The 27,547-nt window shown below is 52.7% G+C and overlaps 1 protein-coding gene across 3 annotated transcripts in view; it reads right to left on the bottom strand.

The window, feature by feature from the left end:
* Nucleotides 1–6,453: 6,453 nt before the first annotated feature.
* Nucleotides 6,454–27,547, bottom strand: part of LOC119957670 (basic phospholipase A2 homolog 1-like) — a 25,174-nt gene continuing 4,080 nt past the window's right edge. Inside the window, exons 1-4 of one of the 3 annotated variants that reach the window (XM_038785744.1) lie at nt 24,592–24,818; nt 18,475–18,634; nt 11,768–11,874; nt 6,454–6,838 (exon numbers count right to left, since the gene is read on the bottom strand). In XM_038785744.1, coding sequence (XP_038641672.1) covers nt 6,687–6,838; nt 11,768–11,874; nt 18,475–18,634; nt 24,592–24,673 — 501 coding nt within the window. In that variant the 5' untranslated portion in view covers nt 24,674–24,818 and the 3' untranslated portion in view covers nt 6,454–6,686. Of the gene's footprint in view, nt 6,839–11,767; nt 11,875–18,474; nt 18,635–24,591; nt 24,819–27,547 lie in introns of those variants that run through there. The other 2 variants (XM_038785746.1, XM_038785745.1) reach the window with 2 other exon arrangements.

Below are 27,547 nucleotides of genomic sequence, written 5' to 3'. Positions count from 1 at the left end.
CCGTTGTTACTGGGGGGGGAGGGTGGGAGATGCTCCCGCTGTCACTGGGGGGGGGAGGGTGGGAGATGCTCCTGTTGTCACTGGCGGGGAGGGTGGGAGATGCTCCTGTTGTCACTGGCGGGGAGGGTGCAGACGGTAAAGATGACGGTTCTCCCAAGGTTTGTGTGTGTATTTCAGTGCCTGTCTATTTTTATCCCCATGGCTTTCTTTAAGAGGGTGAATGCAGTGATCTCTGGGTTTGTGTGGGCGGATAAGACCCCACGGGTAAAGTAGGAGCTGTTGGAGCTACTACTGGGTGGCAAACACAGCAATGGTTAGGAAGTGGGTAGGGGGGGAGGGGTCAGTGTGGGAGCAGGTCTCGGAAATTTATAAAGAGCTCATGGAATGGGAGGAAGAATTGGACAAGGAGTTAGAGGCGGGGTTTTGGGAAGATGTCCTGAGTCGAGTCAACGCGTCCTCGCCGTGCGCCAGGCTCAGCCTGATACAATTCAAGGTGGATCACAGGGCGAACATGACTGTGGCCCGTATGAGCAGGTTCTTTGAGGGGGTGTGGGCGGTGTGTGGGAGGGTCCGCGAATCATGTCCACATGTTTTGGGCATGTCTGAGGCTCTGGGGGTTTTGCCAGGGATTTACCGATGTCATGTCCATGGTATTGAAGCTACGGGTGGTTCCGAGTCCAGAGGTGGCGATTTCTGATGTGTCGGAAGATCCGGGAGTCTCGGGGGCGAGAGAGGCTGACGTTTTGGCCTTCGCCTCCCTGGCAGCCGGGAGACGGATCTTATTGGCGTTGAGGGACTCGGAACCCCCGGAATCGGGAGAATGGGTCAGTGACATGGCCGGGTTTCTCAGGCTTGAGAAGATCAAGTTCACCCTCAAAGGATCGATGTTGGTGTTCGCTCGGAGGTGGCAGCCGTATATCGATATCATTGGGGAAAATTCAGCTGTCAGCAGATATAAAGGTCGGAGGGGGGGGGGGGGGGTGGGGGGAGGGAAAGGGGGAGGCATGGGGGGGGCTGGTTGAGGTGGGAAATAGTAAATGGGAAAGGGCCACGTTGGCTGGGTTTGGTTGTTGGGTGGGTGGGTGTTATTGGTCCTGTTGTTCTTTCCTCGTGAAAATTGTTCAAATGATATATGCCAGAATCAAATATTTTCACAAAAAAGTGTCATTTTTAGATATTTCAGCGACTCCTTGTCCCGGGGTCCGTTTCTCGTTACACTTGCGCAGGCTTCTATTTCCCTGATCCTTAAGAAAGAAAAGGGCCGACAGAATGAGGGTCGCACCGGCCTATTTCACTGTTAAATGCGGACACTGAGTTACTGCCAAAGTGCTGGCAGCGGTTGGAGTCCTGCCTCCCAGAGGGGATCTAGGAAGACCAGACTGGCTTCATCAAGGTCGGCAATTGTTGGCCAAAATACTTCGTCTATTAAATGTTGTCCTCTCCCCCTCTTCAGTGCTCGAGCCGGAGGTGATTGGTTCCCGAGAGGCTGAAAATGCCTTTGATTGGGTGGAGTTGGGCTCTCTCTTTGAGATTCTTGGCAGGTTTGGATTTGGACAAAAGTTTATATCCTGGATTGTTTATTGTCTCGGGGCCCCCACTGCCAGTGTTCACACAAATGCTGTGAATTCGCTGACATTCCGCTGAATAGGGGCACGAGGCAGGGATGCTCATTGTCTCCTGTTTGCTTTGCCGATAGATCTGCCGTCCATCGCGCTTCGATCTTCCAGTAAGTGGGGGGGGGGGATAAATCGGGGAGGGGTGGAGCAGAGGGTGTCCTTGTACACGGATGACCTGCTTCTTTATATTACACACCCAGTACCCGCTATGGATGAGATAATGAAGCTGCTTGGGAGCATTGACTCCATCTCTGGGTAGAAGTTGAAGCTGGATAAGAGTGAATACTTCCTGCACCCCCCCCCCCCCTCCCCCTCCCCCCAACGCCCCCCAGGGAGTGGATCTGTCAGGCATTCCTCCAGAGGGATAGACAATCAGGAGGCTTGGCTTTACCCAATTTATTATTTTACTATTGGACAGCCAATATTGAGAAGGTCCTGCGGTGGTTTAGTGATCCGGGTTCCATAGGGGGGTAAATGGAGGTGAGTTCCTGTCAGGGTTCTAGCCTTGGTGCTTTAGTAACTGCATCGCTGCCGTTCTCTCCGGTAAGATTTTCCTCGAATCCAGCCTGAGAATCCGGAAGCAGTTCAGCCAACATTTTAAACTTAGTTCCTTGTCTCTGCTGACCCCTATCTGCAATAATCACCTCTTTTTGCCAGCGGGTTTGGACTCGGCGTTTAGGCCCTGGAAGGGGAAGGGTTTGGAGAGGTTTGGGGATTTGTTCGTGGAGGGAAGGTTTGCCAGCTTTAAGGAGCTGTCGGAGAAATTCCAACTCCCTGGTTCCAATCTGTTTAGATACTTTCAGATTCCCGACTTTTCTCACATTCCCTCTTTCCCCTTGACACCATCCTCCTCCCTGTTGAAGAGGATTTTGTCTTTGGTCGGGTCTGGTGGGGGGATTATTTTGGGCAGAAACGGCCAGATCCTATCAGCGGAGTCGGCTCCGTTGGATGAGGTAAAGGTGAAATGGGGGTGAATCGGGTCCTATTCTGGATGAGGGGGTCTGGAGTGAGGCTCTTCACAGGGTCAGCTCCACCTCCTCTTGCTCTCGGCTTAGTCTGATCCAGTTCAAGGTGGTGCACAGGGTTCATCTGACCAGGACGAGGATGAGTGGATTTTTCTCTGGGGTGGGGGACAGGAATAAGCGTTGTTCCCGGGGGGCCGGCTAACCACACTCATATGTTCTGGTCTTGTCCCAAGTTAGTCAGTTTTTGGGTCTCTATCTTCAACACCATGTCAGAGATACTCAATGTCGATCTGGAGCCATGTCCGCTGGTGGCCATTTTCAGGGTATCAGACTCGCCGGTGCTGAGGTCGGGGATGTCATCGCATTTTCCTCGTTAATAACCAGAGAGGAGTTCTGATTGGGTGGAGGTTTCCTACTCCGCCCAGTACCTCGGCTTGGTTGGGTAACCTCATGTCGTTCTTACATTTGGGGGGGGGGGGGGGGGGGGGGGGGTGAAGGGTTTCTAACGAAGATGGCAGCCAATCATGGAATCATAGAATTTACAGTGCAGAGCGAGGCCATTCGGCCCATCGAATCTGCCCGGCCCTTGGAAAGGGGCACCCCACCCAAGCCCACACCTCCAACTTATCCCCATAACACAGTCACCGCACCCAAACTTTTCTTTGGACACTAAGGGACAATTTAGCATGGTCACTCCATCTGACCTGAACATCTTTTGACTGTGGGAGGAAACAGGATCACCCGGAGGAAACCCACGCAGACCGGGGAGAACGTGCAGACTCCGCAGAGACAGTGACCCAAGCCGGGAATCAAACCTGGGACGTTTGAGCTGTGAAGTAACTGTGCTAACCACTGTGATACTGTGCCGCCCATTTACTTTTATAAATTAACATCACCGTCAGTTTTTCAGGGTGTCCTTTTCATTTTGGGGGATGTTAGTTAATTTGAATTATTACATTTTTCATGGTCATGACCTTTGCCACTGTAACTTGAATGAATTGTTTAATAATACATTGTTTATCGTGAAATATCATGATTTGCGATAGGTGATGCACCACATGGTTAAATATCCTGCCACAATTGGCACTGTGGCTCAGACATAAACAAGCAAAATTCCTAAGAGTGAACTAGGAAGAGTCCACACCTTCAGGAACTGTACCCCAGTGAGAGTCAGCACCTTCAGGAACTGCACCCCAGTGAGAGTCAGCACCTTCAGGAACTGTAAACCAGTGAGAATCAGCACCTTCAGGAACTGTACCCCAGTGCGAATCAGCACCTTCAGGAACTGTACCCCAGTGAGAGTCAGCACCTTCAGGAACTGTACCCCAGTGAGAATCAGCACCTTCAGGAACTGTACCCCAGTGAGAGTCAGCACCTTCAGGAACTGAACCCCAGTGAGTGTCAGCACCTTCAGGAACTGTACCCCAGTGATTGTCAGCACCTTCAGGAACTGTACCCCCGTGAGAGTCAGCACCTTCAGGAACTGAACCCCAGTGAGTGTCAGCACCTTCAGGAACTGTACCCCAGTGATTGTCAGCACCTTCAGGAACTGTACCACAGTGAGAGTCAGCACCTTCAGGAACTGTACCCCAGTGAGAGTCAGCACCTTCAGGGACTGTAGCCGAGTTAGTGTCAGCACCTTCTGGAACTGTACCCCAGTGAGATTCTGCACCTTAATGGAACTTGACCCCAGTGAAAGTCAGCAACTTCAGGAACTGTACCCCAGTGAGAGTCAGCACCTTCAGGAACTGTACCCCAGTGAGAGTCTTGACCTTCAGGAATTGTACCCCAGTGAGAGTCGGCACCTTCAGGAACTGTACCCCAGTGAGAATCAGCACCTTCAGGAACTGTACCCCAGTGAGAATCAACACCTTCAGGAACTGTACCCCAGTGAGAGTCAGCACCTTCAGGAACTGTACCCCAGTGAGAGTCAGCACCTTCAGGAACTGTACCCCAGTGAGGGTCAGCACCTTCAGGAACTGTACCCCAGTGAGAGTCAGCACCTTCAGGAACTGTCCCCCAGTGAGAATCAGCACCTTCAGGAACTGTACCCAGTGAGAGTCGGCACATTCAGGAACTGTGCCCCAGTGAGAATCAGCACCCTCAGAAACTGTACCCCAGTGGGAGTCAGCACCTTCAGGAACTGTACCCCAGTGAGAGTCAGCACCTTCAGGAACTGTACCCCAGTGAGAGTCAGCACCTTCAGGAACTGTACCCCAGTGAGAATCAGCTCATGCAGAAAGTGGATCTCAGAAAAGGTGACCATCTGTAGGAACAGAAGCTGATAAAGAAAACCTGGATTTGTAGCACGTGGAAAGAATGATCACTAGCATTAGGAATGTTGACATGTGTGGAGCTGAACTGAGATTTTGTCAGGAGTTTGAGGAGATGCTGATTCTCACTGGCCCAGAACATCTTATATGTGTGTGTGTTTGTCCCGGTATGTGTCTCCATGTGTGTGTGAGTGTATGTCTGGATATTTGTCTGCATATGTGTGTGGGTGTTTGTGTGTCTAGTTGTGTGTGTGTGTGTCTGGGTATGTGTCCGCCTGTGTGTGTGTGTGTGTGTGTGTGTGTGTGGGTATGTGTCTGCGTGTGTGTGTGTGTGGGTATGTGTCTGTGTGTGTGTGTGGGTGTCTGGATGTGCATGGATGGAACAATTGAAGATATCTGCTTTGGAATTGGCAATGATATTTCAGAATAACAAATTTAAATGACAAGCCTTGCCTGGGTCTGCCTGTTCCCACATTGCTGTTCGTCTTCCCCGGGGTCCTGACAACCGGAGCCAAGAGTGATTCCTGTGTCAGTAATTAACAAACATTCCCACTGCCAGCATTGCAGGATCCAATCAGTGAGAGCAGCAGAGAGGCTACCTCACTCTGCTTTATTTCACTACAACCTCATCTTTCAATGAACTGATGGTCAAACAGCAAAGGGCAATTTCTCATCGCTTCAACTTCTAACCGGGCCCCAGAAACAGCAAGCTCTCTCTGACCCGGCTGCCATGGTGACATTCCGGAGCTGGGAGGATGGCATCACGTGGAAGATGTCTTTACCCTCCAATTGAATCTCAGTCACCTGACCCACCCACAGCCTCATCTCTGCAAGAGTTTGGAAAGGGCCAGGAAATGACCCTCAGCAGGAGGTAAACTAACCAGCTGCCCTGGAGCAGGGTGACCAACAGGGGAGGAGGTCACCACCCTGACATTGTTGGGAGTCTCTCCTGTATCCATTGGTCCTGAGGCTGAGATGGGCAGAGTTTTGGTCACTCAGGGAATCAGGGATGAGCGGGCGAGAAAGAGGAATTGAGGCAAGGATCGGCCATAATGGTTTCGAATGGTGGAGCAGGCTCGAGGGGCTGAGTGGCCTCATTCTGTTCCCATTTCTCATGGTTTTATGATATTTGACAATATCTCTGGTGAGAAGATTCCTGTAGTGAACACAGTTTGGTCTCACATTGCTGAAGAATTAACCACTTTGCAATAACTTAGGCAGGAGACTGAATGAATGAGAGATTTAACAATATTCACTGGGGGTAATTTTGACCCGGGTGTGATAGCCCACTTTATATCTCTCCCAATTTTTATTTACACCGATTGCAGCAATGTCAAAATTACCCCACGAGTTGCAGCATTTGGCTCAATGAAGTTGGCAGTTTCAGACTGTGACACCAGGGGTGCCTCTATCAGCATTTGGGAGCAGAGACGTGACGGCTGCTGCTGCTGTTACACCAGCAGGTGGCAGTGTCGCACCACAAAGTACAAAGAGAACAGCAGGATCCCATACTGTCTGTGAAGGATCAGAATGTCTGTGCAGAAACTAATTGGACATGCCCCCTGTATCAATAATGAATAAACACTCCCACTCCCAGCATTGCATGCTTCAATCAGTGTATTTTATTTCACCAGAATTGTAAAGTACATTTTAAATGAATTAAAGGTAAAACAGCAACAAAAGCGAGAGCTGAGAGACACTCAGTGAGCAATTAGAAATCAGTCAGACGGCGAGAGAGAAATCCCATCAATCACACCCGGAATATTCTATTGGAGAGATTCTTGTCAGTGTGACTCTCGGTCACATCACCATCGCTTCATTGTGAGCTGGAGCTATGGGACGGTCTTGCACAGGCTTTGGTCATAATCCACAAACTTTGGGTTATGCTTGTCGCTATTCTCCTTGAGGCACAGGGCAGCTGCAATGTCACAGTTACAGAACTTCTGAAAACATTCTGTGTCGTGAGACGTCACCGAGAACTCAGCTGAAAAAGAGCAGAACACCTAAATATACACAGTGTAAAATATGCACTGTAATGTACACATGGAAACACACACTGGAATATACACACATTGATGTACACACTGATGTGGTGGGTGGGGTTAAGGATTTGAGATTCTGCAACGTTGAAAAATCTCCATTGTTGTTGGGTCCTTAACGTTGTGGGTGATTCACAATGTTCCCTGGACACTTTGCCACACCCCTTAGCTTAGCTACTTCATTGGGTCCGTGATCAGGGACAGACAGGATGACTACACGTGAGTATCCAGGAGGTAGTAATGGAAGACACTCAGCCCTTACACTTGTCCGAGAGATTGGAGGTTTTTTCAGCCTGTGTGGATGAGAGTGAGGGCTGCTGGGAGGGTGAGCAGACTGACCACCGCACCTGGGGACAGGGACACAGTGGGAGGAATGTAAAGGAATGGGATTGTAGCAGGGGACAGTGTTGTTAGAGGGATAGACAGTGTTCTCAGCATCGAGAGAGTGTGAGCCCCGAGGGCCGTGTTGCCAGCCCGGTGCCAGGGTTAGAACTCCTGGGGGAAGAATTGGGGCCTCACGGTAGCATGGTGGTTAGCATCAATGCTTCACAGCTCCAGGGTCCCAGGTTCGATTCCCGGCTGGGTCACTGTCTGTGTGGAGTCTGCACGTCCTCCCCGTGTGTGCGTGGGTTTCCTCCGGGTGCTCCGGTTTCCTCCCACAGTCCAAAGATGTGCGGGTTAGGTGGATTGGCCAGGCTAAATTGCCCGTAGTGTAAGGTTAATGGGGGGATTGTTGGGTTATGGGTATACGGGTTACGTGGGTTTAAGTAGGGTGATCATTGTTCGGCACAACATCGAGGGCCGAAGGGCCTGTTCTGTGCTGTACTGTTCTATGTTCTATAATTCAGTTGTTGTTGTATCGGTGGGTACCAGCCACACAGATAGGACTAAGAAAGAGGTTCTGATCAGGGAGGATGAGCAGCTCGGGACTCAATTAAAAAGCAGAACCACAAAGGTAACAATCTCTGAGCCACAGACAAATTGACATTGGGTCAATAAGATCAGGGAGTTGAGTGCGTGGCTCAGAGATTGGTGTGGGAGCGATGGGTCACCATTCATGGGGCACTGGCATCAGTACTGAGGACAGAGAGAGCTGTACCGTTGGGGTGGGTTTCACTTGCACGGCGCTGGGAGCTGGGTCCTGGCAAATCACATGACCAGGGCTGTGGAGCAGACTTTAAACAAAATGGTGGGAGGTGGATTAGTAATGCAGAGACCCAGACTAAAGCTCTGGGGACACGGGTTCAAATCCCACCACGGCAGCTGGTGGAATTTAAACATTCAGTTCATAATTTTTAAAACACTAGAAGTGAAATCTGGGGAGGATTCTCTGACCCCCCCTCCCCCGCCAGGTTGGAGAATCCCCCGGGGGGGACGGAGTGAATCCCGCCCCGCCGCTCCGACGCCGGCTCCCGTATTCTCCGGCTGCCGTATTCTCCGGCTGCCGTATTCTCCGGCTGCCGTATTCTCCGGCTGCCGTATTCTCCGGCTGCCGTATTCTCCGGTGCCAGTTTTCGGGCGGGAGCTGGGTTTATGCCCTGCCGGTCGGGGGCCTTTGGCAGCGACCCCCCCCCCCCCCCGGCAATTCTCCAGGCCCCGATGAGCAGAACGGTCGTCATTTCCTGGCCTGTCCCGCCGGCGTGAAATGGACATGGTCCATCACGGCGGAACCTGGCTTGGAGGCCGGGTAGGTGAATCCTCGGGGGGGGGGGCGCGATGTGATCCGACCCCAGGCGGAGCCCTCAAGGTGGCCTGGCCTGCGATCAGCGGAACCAGGAACCCGCCGGCCGGCCTGCGCAAGAGCGTAACCACGCAGGTGGATCTGCACATGTGCCTACTGACGCCGGCCCTTCGCGCCGGCTGGCACGATGCCAAACCTTCCGGCGCCGACCTAGCCCCCGGAGGATTTGCGACCCACACCGACCGACCTTCGGGACCCACACCGACCGACCTTCGGGACCCACACCGACTGACCTTCGGGACCCACACCGACCGACCTTCGGGACCCACACCGACCGACCTTTGGGACCCACACCGACCGACATTTGGGACCCACACCGACCGACCTTCGGGACCCACACCGACTGACCTTTGGGACCCACACCGACCGACCTTCGGGACCCACACCGACCGACCTTTGGGACCCACACCGACCGACCTTCGGGACCCTCACCAGCCCACCTTCGGGACCCACACCAACCCACCTTCGGGACCCACACCGACCGACCTTTGGGACCCACACCGACCGACCTTTGGGACCCACACCGACCGACCTTCGGGACCCACACCGACCGACCTTCGGGACCCACACCAACCCACCTTCGGGACCCACACCGACCGACCTTCGGGACCCTCACCCGCCCACCTTCGGGACCCACACCGACTGACCTTTGGGACCCACACCGACCGACCTTCGGGACCCACACCGACCGACCTTCGGGACCCTCACCCGCCCACATTCGGGACCCACACCGACCGACCTTCGGGACCCACACCAGCCCACCTTCGGGACCCACACCGACCGACCTTCGGGACCCACACCAGCCCACCTTCGGGACCCACACCATCCCACCTTCGGGACCCACACCATCCCACCTTCGGGACCCACACCATCCCACCTTCGGGACCCACACCAGCCCACCTTCGGGACCCACACCAGCCCACCTTCGGTACCCACACCAGCCCACCTTCGGGACCCTCGCTGTGAGGCCTCTGCCCTGAGAGGGGTCAGAGAACCAGGGAGGCCTCCAAAGGCCACGGTGCAGGTGTCCTCTGGTTGGGGTGAGCTCGGCTGATCACCTGCCCTCTGCAATGGGGCAGCGCTTCTGAGGATTGCCAACACCTTGGCACTTGGGGCTGGTTTAGCTCACTGGGCTAAATCGCTGGTTTTTAAAGCAGACCAAGGCAGGCCAGCAGCAAGGTTCGATTCCCGTACCAGCCTCCCTGGACAGGCGCGCAATGTGGCGACTAGGGGCTTTTCACAGTAACTTCATTGAAACCTACTTGTGACAATAAGCGATTTTCATTTTTTCATTTCACCTGGTGGGCATCGGATTTATTATGGCCACGCCCATCTTGATTAATAAGGGGAATAATAAGGGGAATAATAAGGGGTTATGAGGAGAAGGCCGGAGATTGGGGATGAGAAACATCTCAGCTATGATTGAATGGTGGAGCAGACTCGATGGGCCGAATGGCCTAATTCTGCTCCTATGTCTGTATCCCCTTGATGATCCAGCTGAGGTATGAGGGTGTCCAGAGGGGCGGCCTGGGTGGGCTCCCAGATGACCAGAGGCCTTCTGAGTGTTTAAAGGACACAGGCAGCACTCAGCAGTGTGAGCAGCCAGGAGCCTGTAAGTAGCAGCAAAGGGGGTGGGTTTAAAAGGCAGACGGCAGCAATGGGGGTCTGAGCCAGGCCACCCCCATCCTGAGGGGAACACCCCGACTCCACGGACCCGACACCGAGTCCCTCCCCGCTCCTGCCCCCGGCCCAGGCAGCTACCCCCCAGCAAGCCCCACAATTCTCAATGGGTTTTCAGTGTTGTTTAGCCTCTCGCTCCCCCTCCGCAGGCCTGGCGTCCAGTCCCCGTCTGTAAATACTTGTAGTAATCCGCGTCCCCGAGACTTCGGCCTGAGGGGACGGAGCATCGCGGGAAGGACGGAGAATGAAGTGCCCAAGCCGCTAATGACATTTAAATGCTGCAAATGCCGGTTCTGCATTCCCCTCCGGTACTAATTGTATTTGCGGCTGGGGAGGGTCCGGAGAATGTGCCCAAATCAGCGCAGGGCGTGAACTTCGGTTTTTGCCGATCGCAATTCCACCCCATGTTCTCACACCGGAGCTGAATTGCATCTGATTGGCTTCCCACTGGGAGCACAAATCAGGAAGCGACTCCCAATCTGTAGCCGTGCAAATTAATACACGGTGAGGATTGTGAGGGATTCCCCAGCAAATCCTGCTGCCAGGCCGCCATTTTAAGCCAACGCAACAACAGAGAGGTCGAGTGGCTGGCCCCCCCCCCCCCCCCCCCCAACAACGCAATTCAGCCCCTGGCCCCGGATCGCTTGGGTCAGCCCCCCTGTCCCGCCCCCACAGTACGGGGATGACCCGCCCATCCCTAATGGAGGGGCTTCCAGGCAGGTGTCTCCCTTCTGGGGGGCTTCCAGGCCGGGGTCTTTCTTATGGGGGGGGTCTCTGGTGGGGGTGTCCTTAGTTTTGGTGAGGGGTGTCTTGTGGGGGTGGGGTGGGCAGGACTTGCATTGTGGGGGGTGGGGAGGGTGGCCCTCCATTGGACTTTGGGGGCAACTCCTGTAAAGAGTGACCCCCTTGGCCCACCGTGAGGCCCACCACATCAGGGCCACGCTGGTGAAGACCGGCACTAATTCCTGCCCGTGTGATTCCCGGCCCAGAGGACCGGGGAATCCTGACGATTCGGAGAACATGGGACACAGCCCGTCGGCAATCCCGTTTCCTGCCTGCACTGGATTCCCCGCTGCCCGCCGCTGGTAACGGATTTCTCGATGTGACGGAGAATCCGGCCCTTAGTCTCCCAAAAGGAAAGTTCCGGGCCTGGTCTCTCGAGCATTCCCAATTTTAATCGGATCACCATTGGTGGCCGTGTCTTCAGGTGTCTGGGCCCCAAGCTCCGAAATTCCCTCCCTTCACCTTTCCGCCTCTATTGAGACATTCCTTAAAACATCTTTAACAAAAGCTTTTGGTCAGTCACTTTGGATGTTTCATTACTCTGAAGGCACCACATAAATATAAGTTGTTGTTGTACTTTACTGATGTTGAACTATTGAGGGAAGGGAGAGGACAGGGAGTCAGAGCAACTTCCCGAGGCCAACATCGATTTTGTTTGGTGTTTACTTACGGCACTTGGGAATTCCATTTTCACAAAGTGAAGCGAACCACATATGAAAGGTGGAACATTCCATCATTGCAGCTTCTCTGTAACAGTCATCGTGCACTTGGCAGCATCTGAGTGGGTGACAAACAGGAGATATCATTTCAGATGTAAGTTTTTCATGGAGAGACTGAAACTCAGTCAGGGGATTAATGATTCCAAACAAGCCTCAGATTGGGTTCCCAACTCTGAAGAATTGTCCTGGAGTTTTCAGGAACTAAAGATGAATCCTCAGGGAACTCATTTCACATAACTGATGGGATAAGGCCATTGCTGCCCTTTAACAACATGATGTTCTCCTATTTTATTTCAACGCATTTGTTCATTGGAGAGAAACTGGTGGTGGGAGGGAAAAGCTGTTTCTGAAAAAACACCCAATCAGATGACAAAGAGTCTGTTCACTTTCCAATTGGTTTGGAAAGGTGGGCACCCCGAGAGTGGACATGTCAGACCAATGGCAGCGTGGAGCTGGGATGTTTGAGGTGGGAGGTGATATCATGAACACTCCAGGAACACGTCGAATTATACTTGGCATCGACATTGGGGCAGCACGGTAGCACAGTGGTTCGCACTACGGCTTCACATATCCAGGGTACCAGGTTTGATTCCCGGCTTGGGTCACAGTCTGTACAGAGTTTACACATTCTCCCCGTATCTGTGTGGGTTTCCACCGGCTTCTCCGGATTCCTCCCATAAGTCCTGAAAGACGTGCTGTTAGGGTAATTTTGACATTCTGAATTCTCCCTCTGTGCACCCTAACAGGCGCCGGAATGTGCGACTACGGGCTTTTCACAGTAACTTCATTGTGTTGTTAATGTAAGCCTCCTTGTGACAATAAAGATTATTATTATCAAACCATTATTTTGTGAAAGAACACGGAGCCCAGCCCCTCACAAATATGGAAGCCAGCGAACAACAAACATGGAGCACTGCCCACAGTGAACATGGAGAACTGCCCACAATGAACATGGAGCGCTGCCCCCAACAAACATGGAGCACTGCCCCCAACAAACATGGAGCACTGCCCCCAACAAACATGGAGCGCTGCCCCCAACAAACATGGAGCACTGCCCCCAACAAACATGGAGCGCTGCCCCAACAAACATGGAGCGCTGCCCCCAACAAACATGGAGCACTGCCCCAACAAACATGGAGCACTGCCCCCAACAAACATGGAGCACTGCCCCCAACAAACATGGAGCACTGCCCCCAACAAACATGGAGCACTGCCCCCAACAAACATGGAGCACTGCCCCCAACAAACATGGAGCACTGCCCCCAACAAACATGGAGCGCTGCCCCCAACAAACATGGAGCACTGCCCCCAACAAACATGGAGCGCTGCCCTCAACAAACATGGAGCGCTGCCCCCAACAAACATGGAGCACTGCCCCCAACAAACATGGAGCACTGCCCCCAACAAACATGGAGGGCTGCCCTCAACAAACATGGAGCGCTGCCCCAACAAACATGGAGCGCTGCCCCAACAAACATGGAGCGCTGCCCCCAACAAACATGGAGCGCTGCCCCCAACAAACATGGAGCGCTGCCCCCAACAAACATGGAGCGCTGCCCCCAACAAACATGGAGCGCTGCCCCCAACAAACATGGAGCGCTGCCCTCAACAAACATGGAGCGCTGCCCCCAACAAACATGGAGCGCTGCCCCCAACAAACATGGAGCGCTGCCCCAACAAACATGGAGCGCTGCCCCCAACAAACATGGAGCGCTGCCCCCAACAAACATGGAGCACTGCCCACAACAAACATGGAGCACTGCCTGCAACAAACATGGAGCGCTGCCCCCAACAAACATGGAGCGCTGCCTGCAACAAACATGGAGCGCTGCCCCAACAAACATGGAGCACTGCCCCCAACAAACATGGAGCGCTGCCCCCAACAAACATGGAGCGCTGCCCTCAACAAACATGGAGCGCTGCCCCAACAAACATGGAGCGCTGCCCCCAACAAACATGGAGCATATCCCTCATCAAAAATGGAGAACGGATGTCCGGTGGCGACCATACTGTGAAAGGTCGCACATTTAGCAGCTCCTGCTCTTGGTGTGTTTCTTAACGGCTTTTAAGCTGGATTTTCACAGAAATTGTTTCTAACGTAAGTGGATTAAAGTACAGTAAGAAGTCTTACAACACCAGGTTAAAGTCCAACAGGTTTGTTTCAAACACTAGCACATAAGTGGATTAAAGTGAGAGGAGGAGAAGGCGACTCCGATCCGATGGAACTACGCTCAAAAAGTTATCTCAAAAAAAGTAATCAAAAGCTGGTTGGAGGTGAGGATCTGAGCTTGGTGGCTGCAATGGCAGAGAAACGAGGTCCGGCCCCACCGGCCCAATGGACGATGGATCAGTTGGTTACAGACCTGGATGAGATGTTTGCCTGGCACCGTATGGAGTGTGCGAGGACCTGACCAAGGTGGTAGCCTCGATTAAGGAGGCTGTCGACCGGATGGAGGTGACAGTGACGGCCCAGGGACAGTCGATCCAAAAGCTACAGGAGTAGGCGACGGAGCAAGAGGAGCAGTCCACTGGGATGGCCCTGCAAATTGGCATTTTACAGGATCGGCAAAAGCGGCTGCTGGAAAAGGTGGAAGACCCGGAGAATCGTTCCCGCAGGCAGAACATTCAGATGGTCGGTCTGCCAGAGGGAAAGGAAGGATCGGATGCCGGTGCGGATGTTGTGAAGATGTTGCAGAAAATGATGGGGGCAGAGGCGTTCGACAGGCCGTTGGAGGTGGACCGGGCTCACAGGGCACTTATACACAATCCCAGGGTCATGAGCCCCCAGGGGCATTGATGGTGAGGCTGCATCGATTCCTGGACAAAGAATGCATCATGAGATGGGCAAGAGTATGGGAAGAAACTGAGATCCGGGTTTACCAAACATGGGAGCAGAACTTGCTGAGAGGAGGGCGAGTTTTAATAAAGTTAAAGCGGCCATGTAGGCGAAGGGAATAAAATCTGGTCTGCTTGACCCAGCCCATCTTTGGGTAACTGTGGTAGTCACCACTGTTGTATATAGAACACATACGAGATGTAATACGGTAAGGTTCCTGTACTACATGTATGGGGGTAGATCCCTGCCTACTGGCTCCGCCCAGTAGGCGGAGTATAAATGTGTGTGCTCACCGGGCTGCTGCCATTTCGGCAGCAGCTGCAGGAGGCAAGACATCTCTGCGTAATAAAGCCTCGATTACTCTCTACTCTCGTCTCGCTGTAATTGATAGTGCATCAATTTATTACGCAGAGATTTTACAGCAATGGACATTCGCATCAAGCCAGATCGCCTGCAGCTGCACCCTCAAACAGACACCACATTGGCCTTCGACCACTGGCTAACGTGCTTTGAAACCTTCATCGGATCAACGACAGAACCACACTCAGAGGCACAGAAACTACAAATCCTGGACACACGGTTGAGCTCCGATATTTTTCCTCTTATCCAGGATGCGCCCGACTACACTGAGGCTATGGCGCTTCTGAAAGAGAACTACACACGGCCGATCGACAAACTCTACGCCAGGTACCTCCTGTCCACGTGCCAACAACTCCCTGGTGAGTCATTGGAAGATTTCTGGTGTGCACTGCACTCCCTGGCGAGGAACTGTGATTGCCAGGCAGTTTCAGCTGTCTAACATTCCAAACTCCTAATCAGGGACGCTTTCGTTACGGGCATAGGGTCGGCGTACATCCGCCAGCGTCTCTGAGAAGGGGGTACGCTCGACCTTGCGATGATCAAGAAACTTGCTAACGGTTGCCTCCCATAATGTACAAGCGTACGTCTCCCGACCGCACGGCGACCCCGTCCTGGACATCGTGGACCCACCAGCGACTGCCCCCAGCCAATCCCAAGCCTGCGCCGTGCGGCAGCCAGCCAATCCCGGGGGGGGGGGGGGGGGGGGGGTGGCCAAGTGCTGTTTCTGCGGGCATACAAATCACCCCCGCCAGCGCTGCCCGGTGCGGAGCGCACTCTGCAAGGCCTGCGGGAAGTAAGGACATTTCACTGCGGTGTGCCAGGGAAGGTCGCTCGCCGCTGTAACCAGCCCCATTGTTCCTACACCCCCCATGTGGGGCCCATGGGCGCTGCCATGTTCGCACCTGCAACCCACGTGTGGTGTGTGGGCGATGCCATCGTCCCCCCATCAGGCCTCGTGCGGCCCGTGGATGCCGCCATCTTTAACGCCACCATCTTCGCCGCCATTTTGGACGGCGCCTCAGGACCCTTGATGATCGGGCACCTCATCGGGACACTCATAGCCCGCAACCGCCGCCGACCAGCCCGGGGCCCACCAACACCAGCCGCAGCTCGCCTCCATCACGCTCGACCAGTCCCGGCCACACAACCTCGCAACTGCGACAACGACGGTGAAGTCGATGGCCACAAGACACCTTGCCTTCTCGACTCTCCGGGTACACGGAGAGCTTCATCCACCCCGATACAGTAAGGCGCTGCTCCCTTGCGGTACATCCCATTGCCCAACGAATCTCCCTGGCCACCCGGCGTTGGGGGGGGAGGGGGGGGGGGGGGGGGGGTGGATATCGGCCAGTGTGCAGAAGGTCTTGGACAGGCTAGGAGAGTGAGCGAAGAAGTGGCAGATGAAATATAATGTGGAAAAGTGTAAGGTTATGCAATTTGGATAGAGGAATTTAGGCATTGACTATTTCCTAAATGGGGAAATGCTGAGGAAATCAGAAGTACAAAGGGACTTGGTAGTCCTTGTTCATGATTCTCTTTAGGTTAATGTGCAGGTTCAGTCGGTAGTTAGGAAGGCAAATGCAACATTAGCATTCATGTCAAGAGGGTTAGCATACAAGACCAGGGATGGACTTCTCAGGCTGTATAAGGATCTGGTCAGACCCCCATTTGGAGTATTGTGAGCAGTTTTGGGCCCCGTATCTAAGGAAGGATGTGCTGGCCTTGGAGAGGGTCCAGAGGAGGTTCACAAGACTGATCCTCGGTCTGAAGAGCTTGTTGTATGAGGAATGGTTGAGGACTCTGGGTCTGTACTCATTGGAGTTTAGAAGGATGAGGGGAGATCTTTTTGAAACTTAAAAGATACTGCGAGGCCTGGATAGAATGGACGTGGAGAGGATGTTTCCACGAGTAGGAAGAACTAGAACCAGAGGACACAATTTCAGACTAAAGGGACAACCCTTTAAAACAGAGATAAGGAGGAATTTCTTCAGCCAGAGGGTGGTGAATATGTGGAACTCTTTGCCGCAGAAGGCTGTGGAGGCCAATTCACTGAGTGTCTTCAAGACAGAGATAGATAGGTTCTTGATTAATAAGGCGATCAGGACTTATGGGGAAAAGGCTGGAGAATGGGGATGAGAAAATATCAGCCATGATTGAATTTTGGAGCAGAGTCGATGGGCCGAGTGGCCTAATTCTGCTCCGATACCTCATGGTCTAATGGTCTATATATTACACCAGTATCTTCTATAAATTACCCTGATTAACCCCAATTAATTATCCTCAGTAACTCCTATGAATTACCTCCAATAACTCCGATAAATTACCCCCAGTACCTCCTGTAAATTACCCCCAGCAAGACCTAAAATTACCCCTTAACTCCTATTGTGGGCGGCACGGTAGCACAGTGGTTTCCTCCCACAAATCCCGAAAGACGTGCTTGTATGGTGAATTGGACATTGTGAATTCTCCCTCAGCGTACCCGAACAGGCGCCAGAGTGTGAAGACTGGGGAATTTTCATTGCAGTATTAGTGCAAACATACTTGTAACACTAATAAAGATTGTAAATTACCCCCAGTAACTCCTGTAAATTACCCGCAGAAACTCCGGTAACTTACCCCCAGTAACTCCCCTAAATTACCTCAAGTAACTTTGAGAAATTACTCTTAGCAGCTCTGTTTGTCTGAACTGGAAATCAGGGGGCACGATTCTCCGACCCCCACGCCGGGTCGGTGAATTGTGGGAGTGCCGGGCGATTACCACCACGCCGCCCTGGCACCCGCACGCGATTCTCCCACCCCCCCTCAAAACGCGTGCCGCGTTTTACGACAGGCCACTCGGAGAAAGGCCGCTCGCCATTTCTAACGGTCGAGCGGCGATTCTCTGGCACAGACGGGCAGAGCGGCTGACCCAAAACGATCGGTTCACGCTGGCGCCAACCACACCTGGTCGCTGCCGGCGTGAACAACGCACGAACGCTGTGTGTGCGGCCTGTGGAGGCGGGGGGGGGGGGAGAGGGAGGATCGAGCACCAGGGGGGTGCACAGTGGGGGTCTGGCCCGCGATCGGTGCCCACTGAGAATAGGGAACGAGGAGCGGCCTCCGACGCCGGAGTGAAACACTCTGGTTTTCACTCCGGTGTCGGCACTTAGTCTCCCATTGGGAGAATCGTGCCCAGGGTATCAGTGACAAACCGCACAAGGTGTATTTATCCCTAAACCAACGTCAGGAATATAGATCAACCTGGTCATTATATCATAGCTATTGTGGGATCTTGCTGTGTACAAATTGGCTTCTACCTGGAGGCAGTGATCAGGACTATAGAGAAGCAAGTTCTGTCTTTCTGAGGAATGTCTTCTCTCTGCTTTGTACCAGAGCAAAACCTTTCTGATTCTCAGCCAGCGCAAACATCCCCATCTTGGCTTCACGGAGAGAGTTTTTTACACAAGTATCGTCTCATTTTACCTGTCAATCTCATCCACTGGCTGGTTTCCATATACTCCAACCCTACAGAAACAGCCGTAGTTACTGTTGAGATGGTACGGGAGAGCTGGATCGAGGCAGCGAACAATCCTTTCGACGTTCATCATGATTCGGACATATCCCTGAGCAGGGATCCAAATTGCTACAAGAGGAAAAGAAAATAAATCATTGTGTCAGAAAAGCCCTGGTACAGAGTGAGCAGGGAGACAATTTAACAACACGCCGATTTAGAAAGCAGAAGCTGCAAAGGAATATTCGTGAATCCAGCAGAGATTGTGGGCTGGATTCTCCGATTTTGAGGCTATGGCCGGAGCATGTGTCTAGTTTTACAATGAAAAAGTCGGCTCCGCCCCCGTACTGATGCTCCGCCCAGTGGGAGGGGCTAGCAGCCGCACCACACAAAGCCCCGGCTTCCCCTGCAGATACAGATGGAGGATTGCCGGGTCCTTGGCCGCGCATGGACACGGTGCATCCTGCGGCAGCCGCGCCGTATAACATGGACCCGGCCACCCGCGGACCCGGCCTGCCAGATAGTGCCCCACTGTAACACCCTTGCCAGCCCTGGTCCACCCCCCCCCCCCCCCCCCGCCCCAACTGTGGCGGCGCTGGACACAGTCTGCAGACCCCAGGCGAGGTCCCAGAAAACTGTGAGCACACACAGCCGACGCCGTCGGGATGTCGGCCAATTGGAAGCGGAGCATCGGGGGAGGGTCTCGGGTTACATCCTGAGGACGTCCCAATGGCGTGCGGCGTACTCAGCCATTACGCTGTTTTTGAGGGGGCAGAGCATCTGAAAAATGGCTCCGCCCCTGATTTAGGTGAAGAAACGGATTCTCCGGCCAATCGCTGAACGCGATTCCTGCGTCTCGGAACCAGGCCATTCGGCCCAACAATTCCATGGGCTAGATTCTCTGTCACCCGCCACCAGTAACGGGGTTCCTGATCCAGCGGAGAATCAAGCGCCGGGCGAAAAGCGAGATCAGCGCACGATGGGCGAGATTCTCCTATTGCCGACACCAAAATCACCCTTTTAACGCCGAAATCGGGGGCTGCGCCCGTCTTCCGATGCTCCGCCCCCTCCAAAACGGCGTCATCGGTGAGGGCGCCGCACGCTGTTGGGACGGCCTCAGGACGACACCTGAAAGCCCTCCCCCGATGCCCCCCCCCCCCGATGCCCCCCCCCCCCCCCCGATGCCCCCCCCCCGATGCCCCCCCCCCTCCCCCGATGCCCCCCCCCCCCCACCCGATGGGCCGATTTCCCGACGGCGTGAATCACTTGTGGGCTGAGATTTTGTCAACTCAGACCACAGTTGACAGCTGCGGACTGTGTCCAGTGGCGCCACAGTCGGCGGTGGGGGGGAGGGGGAGGTAGGGGTGGGGTAACGCTCCTAAACCTTGCCCCTTACACCTTAAACCTATGCCCCCCAGTAATTGACCCCTCCGCCCTGGGAAAAAGTCTCTGACTATCCACCCTGTCTCTGCCCCCCATAAATTTCGCCCCTCAACCTCCGTCGTTCCAGTGAGAACAAACCGGGTTGATTCATCCTCTCCTCATAGCTAATGCCCTCCATACCAGGCAACATCCTGGTAAATCTCTTCTGCACCCTCTCTAAAGCTTCCACATCCTTCTGGTAGTGTGGCAACCAGAATTGAACATTATACTCCAAGTGTGGCCTAACTAAGGTTCCTTACAGCTGCAACATGACTTGCCAATTTTTATACTCAATGCCCCGGCCAATGAAGGCAAGCATGCCGTAAGCCTTCTTGACTACCTTCTCCACCTGTGTTGCCCCTTTCAGTGACCTGTGGACCGGCACACCTCGATCTCTCTGACTGTCAATACTCTTGAGGGTTCTACCATTCACTATAATTACCTACCTGCATTAGACCTTCCAAAATGCATTACATCACATTTGTCCAGATTAAACTCCATCTGCCATCTCTCTGCCCAAGTGTCCAAATTATCTAAATCCTGCTGTATCCTCTGACAGTTCTCATCGCTATCCGCAATTCCACCAACCTTTGTGTCGTCCGCAAACTTACTAATCAGACCAGTTACATTTTCCTCCAAATCATTTACATATACTACGAACAGCAAAGGTCCCAACACTGATCCCTGCGGAACACCACTAGTCACAGCCCTTCTATCAGAAAAGCACCCTTCCATTGCTACTCTCTGCCTTCTATGACCTAGCCAGTTCTGTATCCACCTTGCCAGCTCACCTCTGATCCCGTGTGACTTCACGTATTTTCCAGTCTGCCATGAGGGACTAATCAATGGCCTTACTGAAGTCCATATAGACAACATCCACTGCCCTACCAGTATTAATAATCTTTGTGACCTCCTCGAAAAACTCAATTAAGTTAGTGAGACACGAGCTCCTCTTCACAAAACCATGCTGCCTCTCGCTAATATGTCAATTTGCTTCCAAATGGGAGTAGATCCTGTCTCGAAGAATTCTCTCCAATAATTTCCCTACCACTAAAGTAAGGCTCACCGGCCTGTCGTTCCCTGGATTATCCTTGCTCTCCTTGTTAATCCAGTCCTCTGGGACATCACCTGAAGACGGTAAGGATTCAAAGATTTCTGTCAAGGCCTCAGCAATTTCCTCTCCTGCCCCCTTCAGTATTTTGGGGTAGATCCCATCAGGCCCTGGGGACTTATCTACCTTAATATTTTTCAAGATGCCCAACATCTCGTCTTTTGAAAATGAAATGAAAATCGCTTATTGTCACGAGTAGGGTTCAAATGAAGTTACTGTGAAAAGCCCCTAGTCGCCACATTCCGGCGCCTGTTCGGGGAGGCTGTTACGGAAATCGAACCGTGCTGCTGGCCTGCTAGGTCTGCTTTCAAAGCCAGCAATTTAGCATTGTGCTAAACAGCCCCTTTTTGGATCTCAATGTGACCCAGGCTATCTACACACCCTTCTCCAGACTCAACATCCACCAATTCCTTCTCTTTAGTGAATACAGATGCAAAGTATTCATTTAGTACCTCACCCATTTCCTCTGACTCCACACATAGATTCCCTCCCTGTCCTTCAGTGGGCCCATCCTTTCCCTGGCTACCCTCCTGCTTTTTTGTACGTGCAAAAAGCCTTGGGATTTTCCTTAACCCTCTTTGCCAATGACTTTTCGTGACCGCTTTTAGCCCTCCTGACTCCTTGCTTCAGTTCATTCCTACTTTCCTTCTATTCCATACAGGCTTCGTCTGTTCCCAGCCTTCTAGCCCTGACAAATGCCTCCTGTTTCTTTTTGACGAAGTCTCCAATATCTCTCGTTATCCAAGGTTCCCGTAATTTGCTGTATTTATCCTTCTTCCTCACAGGAACATGCCGGTCCTGAATTCCTTTCAACTCACATTTGAAACCTTCCACACGTCAGATGTTGATTTACCCTCAAACATCCACCCCAATCTATGTTCTTCAGTTCCCGCCTAATATTGTTATAATTAGCCTTCCCCAATTTAGCACATTCACCCTAGGACCACTCTTATCCTTGTCCGCCAGCACTTTAAAACTTACTGAATTGTGGTCACTGTTCCCAAAATACTCCCCTATTGAAACTTCTACCACCTGGCCTGGCTCATTTCCGAATACCAGGTCCAATACAGCCCTTCCCTAGTTGGACTCTCTACATATGTTTTAAGAAGCCCTGCCAGGATGCTTCTTCCAAACTCTGCCCCGTCCAGGCCCCTAGCACTAATTGAGTCCCAGTCAATATTGGGGAAGTTAAAGTCTCCCATCACAACAACCCTGTTGCTTTTATTCCTTTCTAAAATCTCTCTCCCTATCTGCTCCTCTATCTCCAGCTGGCTGTTGGGAGGCATGTAGTAAACCCCCAACATGGTGACTGCTCCCTTCTTATTCCTGATCTCTACGCATACAGCCTCTCTGCCCTTTGAGGTGTTACCGAGCTTCCCCTCAAAGCCATCAATAATTTTAACATCAAACATTCCCTGTGGTAGTGAGTTTCACAATCTGACCATCAAACACTCCCAGGACAGGTACAGCACGGGGTTCGATACAGAGTAAAGCTCCCTCTACACTGTCCCCCGCAGTACAGCTGTGATATTCTCCCTAACCAGTAGCGCAACTCCTCCACCCCTTTTACATCCCGCTCTGTCCCGCCTGAAACATCTAAATCCTGGAACGTTTAGCTGCCAATCCTGTTCTTCCCTCAACCAGGTCTCTGTAATGGCAACAGCATCATCGTTCCAAGTACTAATCCAAGCTCTAAGTTCATCTGCCTTACCTGTTATATTTCTTACATTAAAACAAATGCACTTCAGACGACCAGTCCCACTGTTTTCAGCAACATCTCCCTGTCTGCTCTTCCTCAGAGCCAAACTGGCCCTATTCCCTAATTCTCCCTCAATTATTTCACCTTCTGACCGATTGCTCCGGTACCCACCCCCCTGCCATACTCGTTTAAACCCTCCAGTGTGACACTGGCAAACCTCGTGGCCAGGATATTTATGCCTCTCCAGTTTAGATGCAACCCGTCCTTCTTGTATAGTCACACCTGCCCCGGAAGAGCTCCCAGTGGTTCAGATAACTGAAACCCTCCCTCCTACACCAGCTGTTTAGCCACGTGCTTACTTGCTCTATCTTCCTATTTCTAGCCTCACTGACACGTGGCTCAGGGAGTAATCCCAAGCCTAGCTGCCTGAACCCCTGCTGCAGGACCTCAGCCCCCTTGCTGCCTATGTCGTTAGTACCAATATGTCCACAACATCTGCCTGTTTGCCCTCCCCCTTCAGGATGCCCGCGACCCATTCTAAGACATCCTGGACCCTGGCACCAGGGAGGCAACATGCCATCCTGGAGTCTCTTTCACATTCACAGAAGTGCCTATCTGTGCCCCTGACTATAGAGTCCCCAATGACTATTGCTCTTCTGTGCTTTGACCCTCCCTGCTGAACATCAGAGCCAGCCGTTGAGTCACTGCTCTTGCTGCTGCTATATTCCCCTGATAGGCTATTCCCCTCAACAGTATCCATAGCGATATACCTGTTCGAGAGGGGGACAACCACAGGGGATTCCTGCACTGACAGCCTGCCCATTTCTGGTGATCACACATCTCTCTGCCTCTCCTGATCTGTTCCACACCAGGCTCCTCCCATCCCTCTTCCTCTAACACTCGCAGCGTAACTTTCCATTCCATTCACCCTCATTTATTTGCCGAGCTTCCCCTCAAAGCCATCAATAATTTTAACATCAAACATTCCCTGTGGTAGTGAGTTTCACAATCTGACCATCAAACACTCCCAGGACAGGTAGAGCACGGGGTTAGATACAGAGTAAAGCTCCCTCTACACTCTCCCCATCAAACACTGCCAGGACAGGTCCAGCACGGGATTAGATACAGAGTAAAGCTCCCTCAACACTGCCCCATCAAACACTCCCAATCAGGTACAGCACGGGGTTAGATACAGAGTAAACCTCGCTCTACACTATCCCCATCAAACACTCCCAGGACAGGTACAGCACGGGGTTAGATACAGAGTAAAGCTCCCTCTACGCTGTCCCCATCAAACACTCCTAGGACAGGTACAGCTCGGGGTTAGATACAGAGTAAAGCTCCCTCTACACTGTCCCCATCAAACACTCCCAGGACAGGTACAGCACGGGGTTAGATACAGAGTAAAGCTCCCTCAACACTGCCCCATCAAACACTCCCAATCAGGTACAGCACGGGGTTAGATACAGAGTAAAGCTCCCTCTACGCTGTCCCCATCAAACACTCCCAGGACAGGTACAGCTCGGGGTTAGATACAGAGTAAAGCTCCCTCTACACTGTCCCCATCAAACACTCCCAGGACAGGTACAGCACGGGGTTAGACACAGAATAAAGCTCCCTCGACACTGTCCCCATCAAACACTCCCAGGACAGGTACAGCACGGGGTTAGATACAGAGTAAAGCTCCCTCTACACTGTCCCCATCAAACACTCCCAGGACAGGTTTTCACATTTCTTTTAACTTTTTTCTCATTCACAACTTCCCTGTTCTGAATTCCCCCCAGTTTTGCTGCTGCCTCACTTGCTGTTCTCCCCTCTCCTGCAGCACATCCCTGAGGTCTCCAGTTGATCACATACCTCCGAGCACGATGAGGAACGCAGTGAGTTTCGGGGACTCCATGACGTCTCGTTTCCTCCGAGTGATCGATGTTTGTCTCATCGTGGCTCTGCCTCTTTTATTCAGCTCTCGGGATGGTTACACCCAGATTAGCTCAGCAAATGCAAATACGGTGTAGAAGCCTCGGCTGCTGATTCAAATATTTTGCTGTTGTCCAACGTGTGAGGGGTTTGAGGAACCTGTTGTTCTGGTGTGGGGCTTGTAGGCTTGGATTCTCTGAGCAGAATACTGAGAAGTGAGGACATGGAGAAAGTGTCACTTTATAGGTTGCACTCAGCTATCAGCACTCAGACCGAGTCACTCAGCTGTAAGTCCAGCACAATTCCCACTCCAATTTATTCAGTCACAATGATCAGATTAAGGATGTCCCTCATCTATCGGAGTGTGAATTTACTGACTGAGTTGTGTAGCTCTGCATCCCAGTAAACGTGTCCCAGGATTGGTCTCTATTTTACTGGAGTTATATTGCTGAGAAACATGTGTAGTGTTGTTGGATTTGGTCAGCTTTGTGACAGGTTGGCTTCCGGTGGTGTGTTTCCTGCGCATGCGCAGGGGGTTTCTTCTGCCGGTCATGGTGGAGCTTTACAGAGGTCGGCGCGGAGGGAAAGAGTGCACCCACGGCACAGGCCCGCCCGCAGATGGGTGGGCCCCGATCGCGAGCCAGGCCTCTGTGGGGGCCCCTCCCGGGGCCAGATCCACCCTCTCCCCCCCCCTCCGAGGACTCCGCAGGCCACCCTCAGGGCCAGGTCCTGCCGGTACGGACCTGGTCTAATGCACGGCGGCGGGACTGGCCAAAAACGGGCGGCCGCTTGGTCCTTCGTAAATCGCCGGGGGGGGGGTCGCCGCTGTTAACCCCGGCCGGCGCGGCGCAATCCCCACCCCCGACAAAAAAACAGTGCTGGAGAATTCAGCAGCCGGGGTCGGAGACGCGGGGTGGGATTCACTCCGCCCGCCGGCGATTCTCCAACCCCGCCCCAGATCTCCTCTCTGGAAGCGGAAGCGGCTCTGACGGCCGATCTGAATAAAGCGCTGAAGGACAATCTGAAGGATTTGGATTGTGGGGGTGACAGAGGGGTTGGAAGGCCCAACTCCCATTTTATTGGAAGATGTTTGGGGTGATGTTGGGGTAGGGTAGACTCACCTCCCCCCCACCCCCCACCATCCTCCCCCGTCCCCTCCCCACCCCCGCCCTCGAGCTGGAGCGTGATCATCAGACTTGTTAAGGGGACAGGGAAACTCAATCTATGTTGTATATAAGGTCAGCCAGTTCAGCCCCGACCTGTTAAGACCCGGCTGGGACTTACCGGGAGCTGTGTACTGTGGCCTGTGTATCATTGTCTCCTGAGGTTTAATGCAGCCTCTCTGACTAGGCCTCAATTCAAGACCCTCAGCGCCCCAAGAAGGTTTAATTTGAAGTGAGAAAGAGAGAGGGAGGAGGACAGAAACGTGAATGAGAATGTTTGGAAAAAAATGAATGCATTGACTTGTAAAGTAAGTGGGAGAAGTCATCGGAGGTTTGGACTTAAAGTTGTTTAAATCGAAGCTGCATTCTGGATTAATGCTGGCTAGTTTAGACCTTTTATAGGGTCTATAGGTAATTTAATAAAGCCAAAAAGGCAAAAAAGATTTTTTTATTATTTTTGTTGTTTTTACTTTTTTTATTTTTTGGGTTTTTTTTCTTCTGTTTTTTGTGAATGATGACCTGCTACGTTTATCTACAGTAGTGATCAATCTATTAAATTGATACATTTATCCACAGCTGCAATTTGGTGGACCAGTCTGCTGAGGCTCAATCAGTCTAGAATGTTATTTGTGGGAGGGGCAGGGGGTTAGTTGAGGCAGGAGGCAGCCTGCTGGCTTCGGGGGGGTGGGTTAGGCAGTAGGTATGGAGGGGGCAGGAGAGGGGGAGGAGCTAACCATGATCAGGTGATTTTTTTTGTCTCACTCATTGGGTGGAGCAGGTGGCCATCTTAGGTGGGCCTGGGGCCTAGGAACCTGTGGTGAACCACTGTTATTGTAGTTCCACTGTTGTTGCACTGTTACTTACAGCTCTGTATATATTCTCGGTTAATGATTGTTCCATTGTTACTCACTGAGTTATATATTGTTGCTCTTCCGTGGCTCCGCCCCACTGGGTGTTGTATATAGTTGACTGATGTAGCCATCTAAGATGGACACTGGGCTACAAAATGGAGAACTGCTAAGGCTGCAGGGAAATACAGTCTTAGTGAGGACAAGCAGCTTGCAGAAGACTGTTTTGCATTCTGCACGTACAGAAACCAGTTTCTGGCTAGGTGCAGAGTTTCAGCCAAAGGTGCAAATGGGAAACAGATCTGCATAGTAATGAGGTGATCCAGATCCAGACCCCGCACAATAGAAACATTTAAGTATCAATGGATACTTTTCCGTAGACGCCCAGACAGAATGGCGCCAAAGCAACCAACACAAAGAGCCGTAGGGACCGCCCCACCCATCGAGGAACGACCCTCAGATTGGGGTGTTTGGAAAATATCGATTGGGAGAGACCCAATCGATACCTGGCAGGTGAAAGAACCGCCCCAAGGGGGCACGGACTTCTAGGACCTATAAGAGTAGGTCCGACACATGGGGCGAAATTCTCTGCAGACCGTCGTAACGCCAATTTCCGGCGAGAAAAATCGGTGTAGATGACTCCGGCGTCGGGGCCTTCTTTTAGGCGGCTATTCTCCGTTCCCGGAGGGGCCAGCAGCTGACTGACGCGATACGCGTCAGTTTCACCAGCTGCGGAAGTGGTGAGACCCGGCGTTTTGGGGGGGGGGGAGGAGGAGGAGGAGAGAGACAGCCCGGAGTTTGGGGGAGGGGGAGGGGGGGGGGGAGGAGGAGGGGGGGAGGAGGAGGGGGGGAGGAGGAGGGGGGAGGAGGAGGGGGGGGGGAGGA

The sequence above is a fragment of the Scyliorhinus canicula genome, chromosome 27 (genome assembly GCF_902713615.1).
Source record: "Scyliorhinus canicula chromosome 27, sScyCan1.1, whole genome shotgun sequence".
NCBI classification, from domain to species: domain Eukaryota; kingdom Metazoa; phylum Chordata; class Chondrichthyes; order Carcharhiniformes; family Scyliorhinidae; genus Scyliorhinus; species Scyliorhinus canicula.
This window is presented reverse-complemented; position numbering and strand designations above follow the sequence as displayed.